General features: G+C 35.6%; 2 protein-coding genes across 2 annotated transcripts; both read left to right on the top strand.

Annotated features, from left to right (window-relative positions):
- On the top strand, positions 1-22,126 carry Stac (C2 and C2B_Munc13-like domain-containing protein staccato). Its single transcript, XM_076393654.1, has 19 exons — positions 1-238; positions 5,821-5,979; positions 7,476-7,734; positions 14,805-14,969; positions 15,044-15,222; positions 15,333-15,377; positions 15,460-15,619; positions 16,027-16,550; positions 16,638-16,781; positions 16,864-17,001; positions 17,066-17,254; positions 17,338-17,632; positions 17,716-18,074; positions 18,155-18,344; positions 18,428-18,734; positions 19,473-19,553; positions 19,992-20,115; positions 20,669-20,862; positions 20,936-22,126. The coding sequence occupies exons 1-19, from the start codon at positions 123-125 to the stop codon at positions 21,028-21,030; spliced, it is 3,723 nt and encodes a 1,240-aa protein (XP_076249769.1). The 5' UTR covers positions 1-122; the 3' UTR covers positions 21,031-22,126.
- On the top strand, positions 21,086-23,429 carry Mrpl51 (mitochondrial ribosomal protein L51). Its single transcript, XM_076393653.1, has 3 exons — positions 21,086-21,144; positions 22,343-22,615; positions 22,900-23,429. Exon 3 carries the CDS (start codon positions 22,901-22,903, stop codon positions 23,384-23,386), a length of 486 nt encoding a protein of 161 aa, XP_076249768.1. The 5' UTR covers positions 21,086-21,144; positions 22,343-22,615; position 22,900; the 3' UTR covers positions 23,387-23,429.
- The last annotated feature ends 21 nt before the right edge of the window (positions 23,430-23,450 follow it).

The raw sequence follows: 23,450 nt of genomic DNA, 5'->3' as shown, positions 1-23,450 counted from the left end.
ACGAAACAACGAGCCGCTGGTACCCGATTCTGAGCCAAAAAGTGACGTTCCAAAAGACAGTAGTGTTGTTAGTTAATCATATAATGCAATAAGTCTACCCGTGCGAGCACCTATTAGCCAAGATGAACGAGGACGCAATGTGGAAGGACTTCTACCACAAGTTCGTGGAAGAAAAGGAAGCTAAGGAGAAGGAGGCCAAGGAGAAGCAAGACCAGGAAAAATCGGAGCACGAGAGAAGGTAGAGAGTGTGGCACGTTTGGAGCCGTCACTCTGCTGGCATGAATGGAAATTGTACTCCTAACTCGCTGTCTGTGTCTAACACAATGACATTCCGTCATGTAAGCGACTCATCTTGCTTCAATGGGACTGCATTACGAAAACATCACGAACTGGGTCGACTTTTGTTTGTAACTTTGGGGACAATTGTCCCAATGTCCTGCAGAGATTGTAAGAATACTAACTTGACCATCTTTCTGGCTTTATTTGGCTTCTTTGGGATGCAAATACGCGTGGTACACAAGCGAGTCTCTCGCGTGGCTATCTCATGACTCACTGTAATCGCCTATTTGCAAGAGATGAAAATATAACAGGTGACTTCAGATGTTCCTTGTCTTGGCGTCTCTTGTCTTCTTGCTCAGCGTCACTCTTGCTTTATCTTTTCTGTAGAAATTTACGATGTACCGAAAACCTTATCTGTCACGATTTGCCGGTTCGTAGAACCACGTGCTTGCGATGACGCGTTGATCCGGGACGTTCGCAGTTAAATTAGCGCCGCTGAACAAACACCCACGAAACAAGAGTTCCCCGTACTTTGGACGCTGCTCGATGAACCAGTACACTTTATAATGCATTGCATGAGGTTGCATCCATGCGGCTATTAATAAAACAGGAGTAACGTGAGTCCCGGAACATCTGCAGAGGAATTGCTCTTCCAGTCCCCGCGAATGTGTAACCATTCCTCGCGATCTGAGGCTGAAGGTCGATGCTTCGCAATTCAAGGTCGTGCGATTGCATACCTCGTTTAGGCTTTGAAAATTGTATTTTTGAGTGGTCAGAACTGGAGGAGGAGAGGGGGTAGCTAAGAGGCCTCAGTTTTTTAAATACTAGAATAAAAAATTTAGAACGATAGTATGTGCCTTCTATAAAATTCTCGTAGCTCTACTTATTAATCATATTCGCGAGTGACTTGCTTGGCTGTTGTCAGCGTTTGTCATTCGTGGAAAATGATTTCAAGGAACAGAAATACAGTGAGATTTCGATATGCAATATCTAGAGCCTGAATAATTGGCTCTGTTGACTTAGTGATATGTTCTTACTTTTAGTTTTGCAGTTATGATTCACAGGACTTAGGCTTTTTACGTGGAAAGGAAATTTTCAGGCAATTGCCATTTGGTAGTCTTATACAGATAACAAGTAATTATAGAGTACAACGATGAAATTAATTATCTTAAAAAAGAAAGAGTACAAATAACGTATAATAGTTCGATAAGGAACATTGCCACAGAGACAATCCCGTTGTTGGTAAGCAGCAGCTATAAATACATTTGAGTCAAGTTGCTAATCGGCTGCTGTCATTTGAAGTAGAACGATTTAGGAAAGATGGAACGCGAACGAGACATCGCAGCTTACATACGAATGTCTGAAGAAGAGTAAGAAGCACAAAGAAGACCATTACATTCCAAGCGGTCTCCATAAATGACGAGGAAACGTAAAGAGGAACCGAACGTGTATCCTGTGTTAATTCTTTTCAAGTAGCAGTCTATCGCGTTACTATCAATAAAGCAATCCTCATAGCATACAAAGTAATCCTTTAGAATACCATATAATTGTAGCAAATGAAATATGATTCTAGATTCTACAGAACTACAAGGTTGCATTTAATAACAGTCTGATTATATGTAGCTTCTATTTTGTATATATTATATATGCTTATGTTCAATTCTGTTATTTTCCTGAAGCATTACATAACAAAGACATTGTTGCTATCATTGCTAATTTTAAATTTCAGACCTTTCATGAAGTCACTTCACAGAGCATTAAATGGATTTCAAGTTCCACTTTGAGATAAAAAGTTTGAACTTGGTACTCCAAGAACAGTTCTACATTTTGTAGAAAAAATCGTAGACCTTCAATGTCGACAGATATTTTACAAAAGCGTAAACTGTTTTTACACTATTTATACATAGTGATTTTTAACTTCTATTTCTAGAAAACTCTGTTTTATTTGTCTTATCGTAATTTCTATCGATGGTTCATTTGAATATGAGTATCATATCGTAATTAGAGATTTGTATAGATTCTTCTGTAAGGCTGTTCTCCTCAGTATTAGTTTTCATTGTCAGTAATTACTGCTATCATTACACGCCGATTAAGAGCCCTCGATTGTACACGAGGATTCTTTCCCACGGGTCACCGATAAGTCTGTTGGGTTAACGTCATCGTAAACTCAACGGGAATTCCTTGATTCGTTGGATTGCCCCACGTTGCCTTAGAAACTTGGAAGATGCTGAACTCAGCACGTGTAGGTGAATGTCCCACAACAGCATAAATTTACATTTGACAGCAATTTGGACGTTAGTAACGTAATTTACTAGTAAAAATAAAAATAAAATAGTAGTTTACTATTTAGTTTAAATAGTACGTGTAGTTCTATTTAGTTTAACTAAAAACAAAATTTCAAATAATTCTTAAGCAGTTTCTACACAGTTACTGTTTACAGTAGAGTTAGTGTCAAACTTATTCTTAGTTGCATCAGAAACAGAATTAAAGAGGTCAAAAATTTGTTTTCCACAAATTGATACTAATGCTAGTTCACACCTTGACCACATTTTTATATTTTTGAAACGAGTACAAAATTGACCTCCTTTTTCCTCTGTCGCTTACATCGAGCTCTATATGTGCGCCTGTAAATTATGGCACGTGCAAACGTGTAAATTGTTGAATGTGGAGATTAATACGAAGCGGATTAAGTCGGTTAGAGTTCGTTTCAAAACGGTAGAGGCTGCCGAAGGCCGTTCGTGTCTTACATCACTATAGACCTTGTGCTTCTTGTCTGTGAAAAAACACTCCACTTTCAGGTAGAGCGAAATTCAAATGTGTAATATGTCTTGTAAAAAAATTTTAATTCTTCTTTAAATTTATTCCATTACGTAATGCAAGTGTATATATTATTGTAGCACAATTTGATGTCTTTTGTCTCAAATTATCTCAAAACATGAAACCCTGAAAGAATTCGTAATGAATGTTTGCGACTCCGATGTTGTTTCTTTTTGAACGTCCTGTAGAAGATAAAGTGCCACTTTCACAAATCTAAGAATAAACTCTACCAAAAAATAACATTGTCTCGCATAAATTCGTTGCGCAAAATATCGCACTGCGAAACTTTGGCACTGGTATTTTTATCTATTATACGTTACAGCAATGGAAGCGATTGAGTTGCAGCTGTAACTTATCTTTTATCAATTCACTAATTGAAGGTTGGAAACTTCTCTTAGTCTGGTAAGTCTAGTAATTGTCACTTCAAGAAACAAATTGTTGAAGAATGTATGCTTAGTTAGTGAGTCATATTTGTTCACACGGTTGCTTAACTATATCAGTATTAACATCGTCTTCTTTAAATCGACAGTTAACATAACTCTGTTGCGTTGATCGCGGAAGAATAAGAATAGAAAGTACCTACTTTCAAATTAACTGAATCATGTATGTATATTCAAAGAAGAACATAAGACTTTATTCAGTGAAGTGTTACACCAAACGTCAGTACCATATGTATTGATTCCACATAAATATTTATAATATCTTAACCAGTTTTACAAGTTTCCTATGACATTAAAGTAATTTCCGCTACTGATACTTGAAATGAATCATACAAGTGAATGACACGTTACTTGTTATATTTTCTAATTAATATTATTTTTATAAAATAAATTCTATTCCAAGGATAAATATTGGGAAATTAATATATTAGCATTCTATTTATTCTTTACATGTGAAATATCATTATAAAGCATAGTTTATTGTTCACATTTGAACAATTATTTTTTATACAAATTTTTTCGATGAAAAAGATATCAAAAGAACTATCAGGCAATTTTTTTTACTATTTTTTGTTTTTTCGGACAAAAAATATTTTTAATGGAACCTTTTAATGGTTAATGAAGAACTGAAATACCTGAAGAGCTGAAAAAGAGCAAAAAGAGAGAATTGCCTGACATTTTTTAAAATTGTTTACAGACCTATAAAATTTAAAAAAAAAACAGAATTTTCAAGATATCTATGTTCCCTTTTCACTGCAAAAAAATAAAAATCGTTATAATTTTCTAAAATACTTAAAATCAAATATTTTTAAATATTCTAATTATAATACTCCTAATTATCTGAACAATAAAACGTTTGGAGTGAAAATGATTGTACAGTGAAAATAGTTAAAAAACAGTGTACTCCAAAACAGTTGTTGTGACTCCTGGCAACGGAGACAAATTCAGCAAACTCATATCGACCCATCCGATTACAAAGCAGAAAACGAAAGCAATCAGAGGGAACATGTCCGAGGAGTCAATCCACTGTAGCGCACCAGATCTAGAATTCAACACAGTGAATCACGCCTCTGTCAAGTTAAAAATACCAAAGGTCAAGCAGAGGAAAATCGGTACCATGTCATTCCAAGAAAAAGAAATCCAAAACGACAAAAGATAACCATGGACTATTCTTCCAACGACACAAAAGTGTAACAACTTCTGTTCTTTAACTATATCCAAAAGCAGCAAAAAATATATTACAAATTTTCAATGATACTGATACTATCATCAATAAATAATTTTCATGAATACTGATGAAATTTGGAAAAAAGCCAAAGTTTAGATAGTGGTAGCCGAGTGTGAGGTTGAAATTGCTTAATGGATAAAATTATGAACTTTGATGCTATATTAAGAATTATTCGAACAAATCTCCCATTAGGATTAAATTAGAAGTACTTCACAGCACAATCTTGTATCTAATCTGCCTTATCACGCTGTACACAATCACGATTAAATACTAAGTTGAAAACTTAATGTCAGAATAAACAAGATCACACAGAGATGTAAAACACAAATTGTTTATCAGATTTGCTCCTTAACTTGCTAATTTATCTGACGCGATCAGAGCGCGGGAAAGTACAGTCTCAATAACCACCGGCGTCAATCTCTTGCGCATATCCTGCTACTTCCTCTTTCCTCCATGTTCTGCTCCTTTAGAGTTCTCCAGCAGTTTGCTAGCCGACATGCTACAGCCGGCATCTTCTCGCGTTTCCCAGCACTTCAGTCGTGTTTTGGCAATTATCTCTAAAATGAAGTGAATTCAGATGTTTTGCGTCAGACCTTTGCAATTATGTCACAGTATGTAGACTCGTATAGTAGAATAATTTGAAATAATTTTGTCTTATCATTTCTTAGTTACAAAATATTTGTTACTTTTTCAATAATATTTTTAAAAGAAACTACTTATTTTCGAGGTGCTATATACTTTGTTCCATTACTTGTCTTCTATATTGTTTTAACTATTCTTAAAAATAGTACAATTTTCAAAATGTTGATCAGTAAATTAGAAATAAAACAGTAGAAAATACTCAGAGATTGGGTTCTTATATCAGCGTAGAATTTTCTTCGGAATAATTATTTCAAGGAACAGTATAGACGTGTCTGACTAGTGCCTACATTTTTCACTTATTTCAAGCTGAAGATGTAGCACTGTACGATCATAGATGGTAGTTGTTGTACGCGTTAATCGTGCATTGAAGGATCCGTATCAAACGACGTGTTGTGTTCTTTTTGTCCCCTGAAGGAATAAGGATCGAAAAATGGCGCACTTCGATAAGCTGGACAGCAAACATCCTTACTACGCGATCGCCGCGGCTCGAATGTGGCAAAAGCCGGAAACGAAACAGGTGACCGTCGCGAGATTCTATTGGAAATTCGCTGCGTTCAACTTCATTCATAAAAGGTGATGCGTGTGTTTCTCGTTGCGTATGTGATAAGCGTTATATTGCGTGACAGAGCTGGGCATGTTCATTTATATGAAAGCGATAATTAAATTACAGAGGACTGTTTTACGTCACTGATATTCACAATAGGAGAAGAATATAAATCTACGTACTCTTGATATTTCAAAAAATTAATGCGTTGTTCTTAATTGTTTGATGGCTTCCTAGTTGCTACAAGAATTGTCCCCAAATCTCTGAAAATAGTAAATAATATAATAGTCTCAGTTATTGAAAGAAATGAGACTGAAGGTATGTATAAGTGCTAAGGTTTTTGTTTGGAATTATGAAGATAATGAGCGTGGGATTTTAATTATATTCAGCTAATTTAACTGTTAAGGTTTTTTTATATATGTATATCATTTGTTTAAACTAACCCTTCACAAGGAAACGAAACATAATTTAAGGCTTTTTAACTAACCTTTAATTAATTAACATATTTGAAAATTGATGTCAAATAATCAGCAGGTAATTAATAATGTACTCATAAAAGAATTATAAACTTATTTAAAGAATTATTATTTTTATTTTAACTATTTCGATGTTGCCCAGCTTTGGCACTCAAACAGTACAGTGAACATCGTTTTTCACAATTTCAGATAGATCTCACAATAAAAAGCAAATATTTCTTTTTGATTATTTAAATTAATATTTTTATCATAAAAATATATAATATATTATCCTAGTATTTGAAAGTTATTCGACTATTGTTAAAATTTTCATTATGCATTTATTATTAGAAGTGTGGCGCTTATTAACACATTGAACGCTTGATGAACTGTCGATAATCCACTACGGTTGCTAAAAGTATTCTTTATCTTAATAATGCACTGATATAGAATAAAAGGTTCGAAGTACTCAAAATATGGATTTTTATTAACTTTTATATTCAACTTTTAATGAGCTGCTGTCGACAATTTCAAATGTTGTATACCTTTAACTTCCACGTTTGTTTAATGTCTGTTAAACTTAAAACAATATCTTACTTATAAATACCAAACTAATAAATAAACTGTTTTAAGAAAAATTCACTTTTCTCAAAACATTTATATACATTTTGCGTCATTGACAAGAACAAGTCAGCACATAAGAATTGACGTGTATTTTAGGTAAACATTCTTTTAAAAAAATATTTATTGAACTTAAACAACCTTTTATCTTTAGATATCGATGCAAATCAGTGAATCTCAGCTATCATCGAGATGATATTAAATTGACGTGGTATTGGGTTAATTTCGCTATTTTCGTTGGCAATTGCTAACTTTTTACAAATGTTCTTTTCTCTTAGTTTCATTTTTAAAATAACTACAATCTACCAAAAAAAATCTAAACTGTATATCGCAGCAAGCACAATTATGTTCCGCTTAAGCAATTGAAAACATTGTTTTTTCTTCTTTTTTTGTCAGTAATAGTTTATATATACATACCTACATATAACATTCTCCCCTTTGAATTCTAGAATACAAGAGTCTGATGGCGGCTTCTTCGAGAATCTCGGCACGCTGCTGGCCGAGAGGGCGCGAACACAGGAGCAGACAGAGGGTCCTCTGCCTAAGAGAAAGAGTGTGGTGCCGGAAGAAGAGGAAGAGGAAGAAGAGGATAATTTGAGCGAGGAAGGGAGCATCGAGGAACCTGTCGAAGCACTTTTAGAAACTGATAGTGACAGGGATGAGAATGAGCATGCGACGAACTTTTTGGCTGAGTCTATGGGCTGGAACGTAAGTCACGAATAAATTCTGAAACCCATATGAACTGATTTCTGGATGATGTATTACTGTGCTTTACTTTAGTCAGCTGCAATGTTTACTACTAATTTTATTACATTTACCAAGTCTGTGAGAGTTTATTGCACAGGGTGTTCCATAAAGCTTTTTACATTGAAACTTAAATTCAAATGTAAATGACTTTATGGAGCACTCGTGATATAAGTATACAGGATGATCAGTTTAACTGGAAACCTTCTAATGAATGTTGACAGCACTTACAACGCTAACAGCATTTGCAAGAAATTCTGTCAATACTCGGAGGGTTTCCAGTTAAATCACCCTGTGTATTTCTCATACACATGTATAAGAAAAAGTACGATATTTGCATGTGAAAATCGGAGATTCATTAGATGTTAATTTGAATACCAAAGGAAACACATTTTTATCGAATTTCTCTTACAATTCGTTCCATCCAGGTAACTTAGAGGTTGCATAATATTGTAAGATAATTTCTAGATAAAATCCTTCTACCTTAATCGTCTTTCGCGCGTATACTTTCTCACGCGTTTCCCTCATCTGTTTCCCATAATCTTCGGTCAAAGTGTCACACAAAATCAATGCTTAGACGATACAAAACCGAACAGACCACCTATTTATGCTGACGCAAACGAAAGAGAGCTGTTTGAAAGCAACGAACGATATGCCTAATAATTAAGCAATGCACTTGCGCGTTACCAACGTTTCTTCAGGCGCATCGAATCAAGTAGTGCATCTCGAATTTCAATTTTATTTTCACCAGTTCGCCAGATCCGAGAAAAGAAACACTCGAGGAAGTTCGCGATTTAGCACGACGTTTAAGAACCGCGATCGAAATGTAACAGACACTTCGTGGAATAAATGAAGCAATTTACGATCAATTGGAAAATAAAAATACGTGGTTGTTAAACATTGTTGATTCTGTCTGCGTTGGTCCCGTTTTAGTTATTACAAGAAACGCGACCAAGTTTTCCTTATATAGTAAAACGTCGATTATCGGGATTAACACTAATTTCAGAATTCACTTTCAGTTTGTTTTTACTTTAGATAAACTATTACTGAGTTATAGTTTGAGCTTTAGTGAAATCCTTGTATAGTTTCATTATTAATACTCCAAATACCGAATATTCTGAATAACAAAGATCAAGGAAAATCCAATTTGCATAATCGACGCTGTACTGTAATTAATTTCATTTTTTGATTAATAATGAGCTTGACTTGTAAGCTTGACTGAACCACGACTGTTCTACTGTGAGATCATATAAAATATAGTGATTTCAGTTATGAAGAAGGTTTATGGATGTCAGTCATCCAAAGGCGTTTAGAACGTTGAAAGAAATGCTCAGTAATCAAAGTCTCAACCGATACAGAATAATCTTCTTCATGAAATATTAATGTATTAAAAGTAAATCTTTGACGATATACAAAACAAAGCGAAATAAAGAAATATCCATAGTTTCATGGTTTCTTCATGATATTTGAAAACAGTAATCGCAGTAACTGCTAATCTGTAACATTATGTTAACAAAATAAATCGGCGAGGGAGGGACGATATGAAGGGTGAGATCAGACTTTCCGTCTCCTCTACCACTTTCTCCGAGAAAAAAGAAATAATCAAATCGAATTAACAGCGGTCCCAGGGACCAGCTACTTAACTCACTGTAAAGGGAGAGAAAAGGACACGATGCATGTGAATGGATCAATTATACCACCGATATCTGTATATGTTGCGTTACATAGAGTCACCCGCCATGGGGTGTTATTCTCTAGTCTCAATCGAGCAGTTAAACTCAATCTGAAACGCGACTCTGTTGTGTTCGTGCGTTAGCCAGCGTAACGACGTTACACCACCACTGTCGAGTCGAATCGTCGACGTACGACGACTCCAATCCGTCGGACCATCTATTCCTGGCAGTGTGCTGCCCGACTCCGTCAAGTTCCTGTCCCGTCTTCTCACGCTGATTATCCTGCTCCTTTCATCGCGATCGACGGTCCTAGAGACCCTCAGTGGTCTCCAACGTTCCAGTTCGCGACGTGAAACTGAAGGGAAATTCGCAGTGTTATATCGCATGCAATAATAATAGTAATTGTAAAATTGATAACTAACGATGATGAGAGAAATGGTGAAGTGGGCTTCGAATTGCGTCGGTATGTAAAAGAGAAACTTGAATCGACTTGTTTCGCGGTAGTTCGAGGAAAGATTAAAGGGAGGTCATTTGATGGTGGACCATAGTGGTAGCGGTTTTTGTTTATGTTTTTACATATGTAAATGTGAAATAACCATTACGGGGTGGTGGTTGCAGACATCCAGGTTGAGGGAAGTGGAGATCAAAATTTTGTAGGGTTTATTTGCTGTATGTTGTGATGCAAATGTGGTACAGGCGCGAGTTCATCGAAAAGTCGCAGTCGGGGCGGTAATAAAAATAAATCGAACCTTCTGAGAAAACTGGGTTAGGCAATCTTTTGCTGGTCTGTATCATCTGAAAACTGGCAGACTGTCAGCGGCATAGTTTCGATATAAATCGAAACACCAAGGGAAAAAGTGTTGCGAATCTCTAGGTGCATAGGGATGGTACAAGGTAATTAAGGTATTAGTATTGAATGGTTAACAGAAATTGCGAATTAGAAATAACAAAATTGGGCACTTAAAGTATTTAACATGTATCTATGTTAATATATGTATCGTACATACGTATTATGTTCGTATCAGGGGATCATTCAAGGAAACCTCTTATTCAATGTCATATTCACATTTTTTAATTGAATGTTTCAAGACACTTTACAGTATTCTGTTCACATTTTTTTCTCAAGAAATCAAAATTCCTAGGATGACTAAAAGGTTAAATATACACACTTTCATAAGACAATAACCCAATTGCAATATTCTAATTCTTAAAAAAAGTCAATCAAAATGTTCAAGTCAAGTAATTAGAAGAAATTATACAAAGCTTATCAGAGTGTGAACGAGTTGTCGAGCCAATGAACGCTAGGAAAATAGAATTTTCCCAAATTAATTCGTTCTCTACATGAAATAGACTCGTCGTGTGGGCGTCCAGTTGGACAGCGACAAAACTTGCATAATATCACGAAAATTGGACTATCTCTTGAAACGAAGAAGAGCTACGTGAACGCGCGCCTTGTCGGTCAATGAGCTAATTGCCGGTATATCAATTTTCATTGGGCACAATTGCGCGAGCATAACGCATTGTGGTTGCACTTGCCCCGTGGGTCGCCTCAAACAGGATACGGCATAGTTTCCCTTTGTGCAGATTCATTGTCTTGTTTTCGCGTTTTCGATTGGTCCCAGAGTTAACTGTGCGACCTATGCGTCGCCATCTTCCCTGTTGATCCTTGATACACATATATTTAAATTGGTAGCAGCCGTGCAAAAAAATGGGGCAGCGAAATGTGAGATTACCTTGTAACAGTACGCTCCTCGTTTCCTGTCGAATTGCACTCTTCCTCTGCAATTAAATGGCAGTTTCAATGGGATAATTGTCGTTCAAAGAAACTTGATTAAACTGGTCATGTGACCGTGGGTGGCTCAGGTGGAGAATTCTCGTACCAATTATAGATTTTGGAGAACAAATTATGCTGTTTGTTGCCGAGGTCTTTCCTGAAGCATGTTATGTAAAATTTATTAAATTCAGTCGAGAAGGTTCTATACTCAATATCTCTGTAATTTAGTTTAATCGTAAGTTCAGTTTAACTCTCATCAATGGGCGACCTTGTATTCCTTTTAAACAGACAAATATATTAATCAATTTTTAACATACGTAGATAAATATGCACCTAGTGGCAGAAACGCATCTACTAAAGCAGAAAATCAAAAATCAATGCTCCTGTCCTTGAAGAGCACATCGAGGGGCTAACTGCTGTTCGAAATAGCGAAACGCGTACAAATAAATGGAATCTCATTGTCAGAGTCAATTACTCTTGGCAACGAAGTTTGCCAGTGTTCGCTCAAGCCTATGGCCCAGTTTTCGCGTTTCCCAGTGACCCGTTGATCTAAACTGATCTTTGATCTGCACCCACTCGTCTCCCTAATGTATCAGTTATCGAAGGATTCCTTCTCAATCATTTAAGGACCATGAACTTATAGTTCAAATATAACTGTTAGCAAAATGACCGAGCAAACTTATTCAGATTTGGTTCCTCTTCGAAAGACTATTTTCATAACAAATTTTTAACGGCTACTTTTTTTTCACCACACTATTTCGGTCAGACGTTGAGACATTCCATTCGTTCTTTTCGAGTCGGTAGATTGGGTGTGTTCGAAGCTGCCTAAAAAAAGAGCAACATTAGAAACTCGCTCAGAGAAGAAGAGAATGAAAGATTTACTAAGAGCCTTACGTAAGGCGAATAGAACGAAAAAGTGTGAATTGTGAATATCTGGGATTGAAATTGGACGGAGGCTATTGAACAACACGAAGCTAATTGGTGATTCGAAATTTTGAAGATTTGTCATTATAGGAGTGTCAATTATTAGTGATTTAAGAAACTAGGAATCTTACATATCAATAAATAAACTCAAATAAAAAACATAATTTCTCAGTTTATGTATAAAAAATCTTTTTTATAAATGACTTGAATTCGAAGGCAAAGAACTAGGTACAGGCACAGAAATATAGACAAGTACTCTAGTGTGATAGGGTTACACCATGTACTGTTAGTGTTTGTTATTTAAAATATCAGTAAATTACTTATAAATAATAACAAACTGAAAATCTGTAAATTCTCTGTCTACTATCACTACTTATTTTCCGTAATGTAAGACCTCTTCCACATTAGTGACTCTATCACATTATGTTATATACTGACACCATACATTGGTACGTATGGTTAGCCCTTATTGTTTAAAATAATAGAATAATGCATTCTTGACACATTTACCTCTCCCATAGAAATACATATACACTAATCATTGGTAGCTTCGATATCACCAATCGAATATCTTTCTAGCGACGATAACGTCAAGTTTGATTCTGTTTACGCACTCGATTGAGTACTCTTCTTCGATTATGTATACAGACAAATCAGTATGCATAGCCCCGATAAGAGAGGTCGTGGCCACCGTGAAAGTTCATCTTCCGCCGACAGTGCGTGTACACTTTGACGATTTACTGTTTTTTGAGTAGTTGCGACTGACTGCCACCAACGACGGTCTTTTCGCTGTCTGCTATCATTGTCTCTTGCAACCATGGATCATTAAACCGCCGACTCCCTGAGATATTCTAATCGCTAGTTTGTGCAACTAAAAAGGAAGACGTGAACAAAAGGAAGGAGGAACCCGAGTCCCCAATCTAAATAGTCAGTAATGCTAGGTGAACCTTATTCTTCTACACAGAGAGCTTCGTTTCCTGCACGATAAGTTGGATCACTGTCGCTCTGCGCTAGATCCCTTCAGGCCTAGACGTGGTTTACAGGAAATTCTGTAGCTTTCTTTGAATCGTGCGTCGCATTGTTTCAGTTCGAAGTTCCACTTTCAACTAGCAACGTTATAGTTCCTGGTAATGAATACCAAAGTGTATGGTGCAGGTTGAGAACTGTTCGTTCCTTGGAAATGAGTGTGCAACAGTGTTTCGTGAAATGAAGAGATTGTGTCTGTGAGTTAAAAATGGTTAGCACGAGCCCGCCTCTGAGGGTGGCCACCCTGAACAGGGGAAGGAACACCTTTCGTGGGGTGCCCAAGGCGGAAATCGAGCGCAGGATAAACACCCTGCTTCAGGCTATGACGGTGAGTAGTGTAGTTTGTTCATCGACGAATAATTAGTATTTTTTAATGGATATTTCTTAACTAATTGCGTCTTGTGTCGATATACGATTTTCCTTGTTATTTCTAAGTTCGATGTTCCAACGAAGAAAATTAAAAAATGGAAGTGTGATTGGTATGAGAACAAATGTTTAACAAATTTTTGTATCTACTGTAGACTCTAAGTAAATAGTCTTAAAGAATGTTTTCACATTGAAAAATCAGAGTCCACAAAGAATTGAAATTTTTGAGATGTTAAAATTCCCTTATTAGTAAAATAAAACAATACATATTTCCAGCTTTATACAATAGACAGAACTCTCCTAGACATCTCCTAGACAGAATAAAATTGTAATCTTCATATACTAAATAACCAATTGAAGTTATGTTTATTTTCGTTCAATGTTGATACTAGAGGAGAGACTTACTATCAAAAATACTCTGTGTTCATTACATGGTTGCTTTCTAATCGGCACAAAAACAGAAGAAGTAAACAATATTGTCTCCCCAATGTCTTTTATCATTGAGTATTTAACCGATTTAAGACACGCGTTAATGTTTCACCAAGAACTTTGAACCGTGAATATATTTCCTGTAGCATCGTCTGATTAAAATCTCGGCATGCACGCGCAAATGTTATTAATTTGTTGATTACCAGATGTTACAGTAATTGTACTTTATAATTTACAACTATTATAAGTGACGTAACTAAATTGCACTCTGGTTGTCTGATAATTCCATTTCCGATAATATTGAAAATAGTGGTAATGTATCTTGCATATAATGTCACTGTTGTACGTGAACTTGTAACTTATAAGATATCAGTTAATGGGAATATCAAGAAATGACATTGAATTTTCTCTAGGAAATTCAACAAGAATGTGTTTCCATGAATAGCTTCTCATTTAGCCATGAGTATGGCATCTACACTTAACTGATTGCAGAAAGTTACTGTGTGAAACTATTCACAGTGTGTATAATACGTAATTACTCTCAACACTCCATCCCCCGATCCTTTGATCTATCTATCGAGCGTATAGAAGCTAACTAATCAAATTGTAAAAAGGTAAATGAAATTGTTTGCCTAACTTACAATTTAGATAGAGCTCTCAAGTAATTAATTAATCTTATTTTAAGTATAGATAAAACACAATTTATATAAGATACTATACAGAGTAAAACACTACAGAAAAAAATTATGGTAACTTTTGTACCATGCAACTTTTGGAAACAATGTTTTTTCATAATTCCAAAAATGTGTAAACATTTAAATATATGTATCTAAATTTTCTAGATTGAAGAACTTTACGCTGCGTTGGTCTACATGACCCAGCACCAGATCGGTTACGATGTTTCCAACGAGTGTAGCCAAGAGTCTCTTTTAAATCACCTTCAAAATGCGTTTAAAGTCGACAATGAAACGCACGAAAGGGTTTTAGAAGAGACGAAAAACATGGAGGTGAGAATTTTGTTATCATTCTCGAAAAGTGCGTATTAAGATTAAGAAAGTATATATTAAATACATTTGCACAGCCGCCAGAGTTGCATCTGAACGTTGAAGTCATAGAAGCAAAAGAGCTGGTGTCGAAAGATGCGAATGGTAAAAGTGACCCTTTCTGCGCTCTTTATCTCGAATCAGCTCCAACAAGGAGGTACAACACTGCCGTGAAAACGTCCACTCTTAGTCCTATATGGGAGGAACACTTTGAACTGTGAGTTGAAGTGTAACAAATAAACAGACAGATCATCTCGCAAAAAATCTGCACGATCCACTCTTGCTCTAATATTAAACTAAAGTAGTCTTGAATATTCTCTGTCACAGACCTTTAGAAGACCCAGAAAATGACGTACTATTTTTAGAAGTATGGTAAGTTTATAGCAGATCCACCAGAAAGAAACAATTAGATTTCCTGTAAATGTGATCAATTAAAAGTTGCTATCTTAAATAGGGATTTCGACGCTGCAGAGACGGTTCCTGAAAAAATGAGCAAAGTAAAAGACGTAAAGGGAGTTCGAGGGTTGGTAAAGCTGGCAAAAGAAATCGCAGTTACAGCCACAACTGGCAGTCATGATAACGAATTCATTGGTCGATGTCAGATACCATTGAAGGTAGAAATCAAAGATTCTTGTTTAATTGTTTCCTTGAAGTAAGAGACTACTCATTTTCGTCGAATCATCTTGAGACAGGGAATGAATCCTTCCTAGATTATTCTTTTAATCATCATTTCTTGAGTCTCATTACTTCTGCAGAGCTAAACGAGTAGAAGGTTCATCCATTTTAAACTACTAGCAATAGGAAGAAAGTAATTTTTAACTTCATGAGAGAGTAAGGACACCATTTCTTATCTTCTGTCACATATCTACTAAATAATCCTTATCTCAGTTCTTATCAAAAAATAAAGTAAAATTCATTTTATGAGTGAAATAAAGGTGTTTGGCTACAAATGTGTGTTTGTACATCAATCTCTATACAGTAGAATTAGGTTCAAAAGATGTATCTACACAACCAATTCCAGGATATACCAACGACGGGACACACGATGTGGTATTCCTTAGAGAAGAAAAACAAGTCGAAACGCAGAGGAGTTGTGAAGTTGAGACTGGCATTCAGCGCGGAACACAACGCTCAAGTGGCAGCACAAGAATACAGGCACTTGATTAGGGTGCTACTACTACACGAAATAGAAATCGAGAAGATAGAAAAATACTGTTGGAGCGGTCGATGGTCAGCGCCAGCGGAAGCTTTGTTAATGCAGCACAGCGCACAAAGAGGTTTACTAGCTAGGAACGTGTCTCTAGCACAATGGGTTGAGTTCGCAAGAATCCATCAGGAGCATCCATTGAACTTCACTGTTTTCAATAAACTAATAATAGATTTATTAAGGCCTATGGAAACCCAGCTGTTCTCTGCGGATGAGACTAGACTTTTTTGGGATGCCACCAAAAAGCTTCTCTTTTCGTGCTTAAATAGTTTACGTAAAATTAGGAGGCTCACGCCTGGAGATAGAAACACTATTACGCAGCTGTCTGCGATTTTGGGGTAAGTAATATAGTTTCAATGGGTGAATCGAGCAATGATCAGAGTTTAAAATCTTGAACGTGTAATTGGACCTACTTATCATTGTAGGATATTATCAACCATATCGCTTCTTGAAGTTCCTGAAGACGTGAATCTATTTCCTTTGAAAATGTATCCTTGGTTTCCTGACGACGAAAAGCTAAGCGTTCTTGAAGCTTTACACTACACGGTGGAACAGGGTGGCGCTGAATGGTAACACTATTAACGTATCAAAAACCAAGAAACATTTAGAATATACTAGAAATTTAGTAACAATTATTTTTATTTATCTTAGGTTCGAGCATATAGTGAACAACAACTTTCCAGAAAGTGACACCGACGAAGACGCGCTCAAATATCACATCAAAGTGATCCAACTCATAAGAGCAGACTTACAGGGTGCCATCGACAACTATGACAAATTATTTATCAAGTAAGAACCATAAGAGTAACTCCTACAACAACGACACATATTAATCAGTATTCTTTCATTTCAGACGAATCAATTTCCCATACGCCAGGGTACTTTACATGATGTACGAGAAGAGAATTAGCGATATGTGTATGATTGTCACGGAAGATATCTGTGGGAGGTTGAAGAGAATCGATCCCAGCAACGCTGACGTTGAAGTAGATCTAGGAACTACCTTATTCGAACTTTATCTTTCGTTACAAAGATATGCCGCGTAAGTTCATTCAAGTGGTGCCTTAAATTCTGCTCCTGGCAAGTCGTGAAATTTTTAACAGATATTGGTTCTAATACTCCTAGACTCGGCCAAGTGCTCTGTGCAGAGGGGCAGCTCGAGAACATGAAAGTGCAGAGCTACTATGAGTGGTTTAGGGCTGGCGTGGCGCATTGGTTAGACATCGCGGTGCACAAGGCTCTGAAACGTATTGATAGAGCAGTCGAGTTCGACACGCTGCAAGCAGTGGATAACACCGTTCAATATAGCTCAAGTGCAGTTGATACTCTGACAATATTCTACCAAATCAAAGTATTTTGGACGCAGCTGGACTGGCCCGACATCGAGGGCTCCTACACTTTCATAGGCAAGATCATAGACGTGAGCAATCAGTACATTTTACTCTCTTGAAACCACTTCATTGTATCATGAGCTTGAAAGCACGTTGCATCACCGTTGTCCAGGATATCTGCAAGTGCTCCATCGCGTACGCAGACAAAATGGCGAAAAAGGCAGAGCTGACGACAGAGTTGGAGCAGCTGACTGAGAGCAGCGTGTATGAGAAGAAATTCTTCGTGTCTAGAGCCTGGTGCTTCGCAATTAACAACATTGATTACATTAGGACATCAATCGGGCCCCTTGCCACTGATTTGGGACTCCAGAATATTCTGGATGCTTTAGCCGAGAAGAAAACACAAGAAGAAGCGGATCGTTGTAGGCAAACGCTTTCGCTGATCATCGAGAATGCTGCTGATATGGTTAAAAATAAGATCATAGAATTGTTAGGGGTTGTTGCAAGCAAAATGGCGCCTGCTATGAACAGGTAAAAAATATGAATACACCAGGTTTAATTACTTTTAATAGAAGTACGATTAGATCTCTAATCATCCGATTTCAATGAAGATACCTCATGGAGGGTGCAGAATTAATAGACACGACGAGCAACGCAATGGACCGTCTTCTACAATACTTGGACAGCAATTTGACGACCTTGCACGATAATCTGAACGAAGATAATTTCGAGAGGGTTCTTCTAGTGATTTGGGAAATAATGTCAGAAACGTTGTACGAACTAGTAAATAGTAATTTAAAGGTATTTACACGAAATCTTTTTGTATCATTTTGGAAACAAATCTAACATCTGATTTTAACATTTGTAAAAATCATATTTTACAGAAAAGGAGACCACCATCGTTCTACTCGAATCTCCACCGCACTCTTCACACTCTCATTCGGTTTTTCAACGTAGGAGCAGACGAAACAGCAAACGTAAAGATCCTAGAGAAAATGGAACACCTTTTGGAATTGCATGGTCTGGAAACTGCTGAACTGATACATCGCTACCATCAAGAGCGTATAAGGGAACAGAACGAGTTAGAGGATTCTGAATTTGGGCAAATTACCGTGAAAGCGCAATTCGTGGACAATTCCTTGAACATTCAGATTCTAAACGCGAGAAAGCTGCGACCAGTAGATAGCAATGGTAAGAAAAGATTGAATACTTCTTGTTAACAAATTCAGCGGTATAATGTGACTTTGCGTTCGGTTTATGGTGGTAGGGTAGTTCTCGGTGAGTCTGAGCGGGAAGTTCATTTTGTTCTAGCAGTGGTGATAAAGTTTAAGGCGATACAGATGATTTCCTCTGAATATACAGAGTGATTCTTATAATACGGTTCATCTGAAAAATGTGACATTAGTTATCTCTGAGACAAGGTCAATGACTTGTGATTTAATATTTAGTAGATATAAAAAAGCTATTTTGACTCTCTGTCTTCTAAATAAGTAAAAGTTTAAGGTCTCGAGATATGATTGTGAAATGTGATGATATAAGATCTACTTCGAAGATTATGTCATAGCTTATCCATAATGTTAAGTCACTCTCTGTGGCAGAAAATGTATATCATAATCTAACGCAATATAGAAAGATATGAAAGTATTTTATTAGAAAAGAATAACAACGAACTTAGCCTTAATATTTCTTTAACACCGAACTATTTAAATTGTTATCTTTATGATCGATCAATATTATAAGAACACTCTGTTATATCAAAAAATTGCACGTGTAAACCGCTAAAGAATTTTTTGTTTTAGTGAGAGAGAAATGTAATTTCATTTCACTGCTTGGTTAACATTATTGCCTGTTTATTACAAAAGTAATCTGCAATGGGAACGGAGGGGTGAATCGCGGTGACAAAAATGACATTTTCTTTCGATTTTATAGGCGATTTTATAGGCAAGATGTCTACTCTCAAGCGAAAACTTCATACAAAATCTAAAGAAAGACTGAAAGAAAGGAAGACAAGTATGTAAATGCGTTTCAAGTAGAAACTCTGTCATTATGTTATGCCTGTCCTTCCAAGAGATTAGAATCTCCGATTTGCATGATATGTACAATTATTATCCGGATTTCTGTTTACTCTGTAACGTATCTAAAGAGAATGTACGTGTACTTAGAGTACTCAATGATTTTCCTGACTGGAAAGCTTGGGACTTATCATAACTGATGCAAATTTCTATAAGGTTCCCCGATATTGTTATGAAGTGTCGTTTATGGCTTCAGTCACATGATACGTATTTTCTCATTTATGTTTATAGTATACGTTAATAGAATGAAACCTTGGAACCTCGTAGATAGGAATTGACTGCGATGATAGTCACCTTCACCGTGCATGAGTCCATATTGGGGCCTTTGGGTAGTGTCAGAGAATATTTTGATACCATATTTTACTCTGTTTTTCAGGCAGCTGTGACTCGTATGTGAAGATCAAACTACTGCCCGAAGAAAAGTTCGCTGATGTGAAACTACCGAAGACACATGTGGAGAAAGAGAATTTATATCCTTTGTTTGACGAGATATTCAACATGTAAGTAGGAGTATAGATTAAGAAATTTCAAAAAGGTGATTCTACATACTAAAACAAGACAAAATTACGTTTCAAGCTCTGTTTTCGAGTTAATTGTTGAGAAACTGCCTAAACTACGCGTGAAATGTGTCTGAGTCGGGATTTATTCTACTGATTTCGCTGTGTCTGACTTGAAGCACGCCAGCAGTAGAATTAGTTCCAAGTCAGACACATTTCACGCGAGTTTTAGACGTTTTTGCAATAATCAATAACTCTAAAACAAAGTCCCTAACATAACTTCATCGTTGCATTAATTTTCGGAACAGAAACAAGGCTATAGACGTAATTAAATACAATTTATCAAATTTTCTGCTGTACGGAAAATTATTTCATGAAAAATTAACATTTTTGATAAAATTATGATTACATTTGTTAGTGAGGTTTTTATTTTTAATTATTATTTTAAAAAAAGTTAATTGACGATACATATTATACCTTCTGGTTACACATAATTGTATATTCAATCTTAAGGCGGCTATTTATGATAATAGACATAATGATGTCAATATTTTAGTCCCTTAACTACGGAACAAAGGGCAATGGAGGATGCCATAGTGGCGTTCGAATTGAAGGACAAGGATTTTCTCAGATCGAGATTTTTGGCAGAAGCTTTTCTGCCATTTAGTGAAATTCCTGAAACGGGACCAGACAAAGGAATGGAATCTCTTAATCAAATTCATTTGAAACTGTCGCGTCCGACAAAAAGAAGTACGCTTTAACTTTAACTTTTGCTGTAATTAATAAAGTAAGTAATAATAATGATATAACAATTTTTCCTCAGGCACAGACGTAATTCAAGCTTTGGAGCAGCGAAAAGGAGACAATCAAGCAATGGACTTTTTATCGAAACTCAGTGCAAAGGCTGGAATGAAGTAAATATTTTTATTCACGAAAAGAAATAAATGTGGATGTTATAAATAAGAGTAACGATATTATTGAACTAAATTAAGAATATCGAAATATCGAGTAATATGAGACTATTATCTTTTGGTAAGCAATCTCTTTTCTTCGAATTTCTTTTTTCAATTGAAAATAATAAGATATATAATTTGTTTATACACGTTTTTTAGTCAGAATTATAAAATATGCATTTTCAAGATTTCATTTAAAAAGTTGTCATAGCTTATAACATCGTACTGTAAAATGTGAACATGGTCCTTTTAATCTTTAATTAATTTTCGCGTAATAATGGAGAAACATTCTCCATGTCACTATTGAAATGTTTATCTCGCTTACATAAAAAGAAGAAACTGTTAAATAATAGAAGTATTTTTATAAATGTTTCATGATTATATTGTTTCAAATGGCTAAAACCATTACTAGGCTGTGCATCACTTCGAATATCACATATTTTTCTACGAAAAATGTCGCATTTTGAGACTAAACATTATAAGGCTGAGTAAGTGCTGCTTACGAGCAATATAGATATTTATCGTAATCTACAGTACACGTGTTTGTAGTAATAGTACACGTGATTGTAATAAAAAGAAATATGCTGTCGACTCTTGTAAACTGAATGTAACACGCGTGTATGTATACAGAATTGCAGTTCAGTCGAACATGTACTTCTATTGTAAGAAAATGTAACTCATTTAATTTTTGTTTAGTGTTATCATATCATCTTTGTCGAATCAATTTAACCATTAATAAAGTTCATCGAGTTCGACAATCAATTTGTTATTAGAGATTTCTGAAAAGTACTCTGTACATAGCATACACTTCGTCATGTATTGTTAAATACTTTTAAGATATTCCTAAATAAGGAATAGTTATGCGAAATAAGCAGATAGACGCAAATAACTTTTTTAAATCATTGTACATAAAATAACACAATACAAAACTATTTAACTAATGATTATGAATTATTCTTTGGTATTAAAAAATTATAAATTAAAAAAATATTATATTTGCAATTAAAATTTGAATTCAATTTTGTTGGATTGACTTCATCTTCTTACATTTCCTGGGGACCCGTCGAGCGTGCGAGACTGTGTCTCATATCACTACTTTATCTTTCTTTTAATAACATTTGTATTCTTTCTCATAGAACAACTTTAGTTATATAATGTTTTGTCTTGCAATATATTCTGAATTCTACGCACAACACGTAAATTAGGCATTTAAACTTAAGGTATTTAAATTTGAAATGTTTCCCATAATATCTAATTTTGATTCCTTCCACTCATAGCGCTATAATCTTACTCTGAACTCAACCGATAATAGGGAACGGAAATGGTAAAAAGAACGCTGTCCTATTCCTCACCACGCTACGTAAACTGGTAGCCAGCTATGCTGCCGGACCAGATTGAGATAGCGAGACTATTTAGCGAGTATCGTTTCTGCATTCGTAAATGTATCGATAGAATTTTGGCGATGGCTAAATAAGGAACGACACAATACGGTTTAGTGTTCCATAGAAATTGTTACAGTAATATTTTGTAACAGCATACAACTTTTACAGGTAATTTCTCTTCTGTTTGGCATAATTTGCTTTTCATTTTGTAAATGTATATCCCAAAAGTGAGGTTAAGTTGAGAACACAGTAAAACGTTATTCTTCTTAACAGTAGTTAAAAAAATTCATTCATTTTCTATACAAATCAACATATGTTAAATCAATAGTTATGTTTATTTCTTATAATACGTCATTTCTATAATGTGCGTAATAACACATACTTATAACAGTAAAGTAAAAAAATTTATAGACCATTATAATATATTAATCGTGCCATTTGTATGTACTTAGCATGTCATGGTTTATGAATACTGTACGCACAGTTGTCAGTGCATGGACGCCACAAGTGACATCAGTCAGATTTCGATATTATGCAGAAAAAATAGCTAAGGGTCCACTTGTACGGCGTTATGGTTACAAAGATCCAATAAATATAAAGGGACTGTTACCCCGTAACAGTGACAAAAAACTGCCTATGCCAATTTACAGACCTCAATCTGCATGGTCTGAGAAGAAAGCATTGTTTGGCCAAAACGATTACATTGACATTTTAGGGTCTGATAATCTTCACCCAACTAGATTACTGTATAATGTACCTTATTGGTTAAGAGGTGTAAGTGGAAATGAATATCAAGTTTTACTAAGAAAACGTAAAATGTGGAGCCGTGGTATATTTCCTATAGCAAGACCAACAAAATGGAAAGAGTTGAATAAAAGAATAAGATATTTGAATAAATTCTTAAATAGGAAAACTAGAACTTTCCGTAGTAGCCAATAATGTATACGTATGTAATAAAATATGATCTATTACCAAAACTTGAGTACACTCGATCTTCATTGTT

Source organism: Calliopsis andreniformis, chromosome 3, assembly GCF_051401765.1.
Source record: "Calliopsis andreniformis isolate RMS-2024a chromosome 3, iyCalAndr_principal, whole genome shotgun sequence".
Lineage (NCBI taxonomy): Eukaryota > Metazoa > Arthropoda > Insecta > Hymenoptera > Andrenidae > Calliopsis > Calliopsis andreniformis.
Note: the sequence above shows the minus strand (reverse complement) of the source record. Positions and strands in the feature narration are given on the sequence as shown.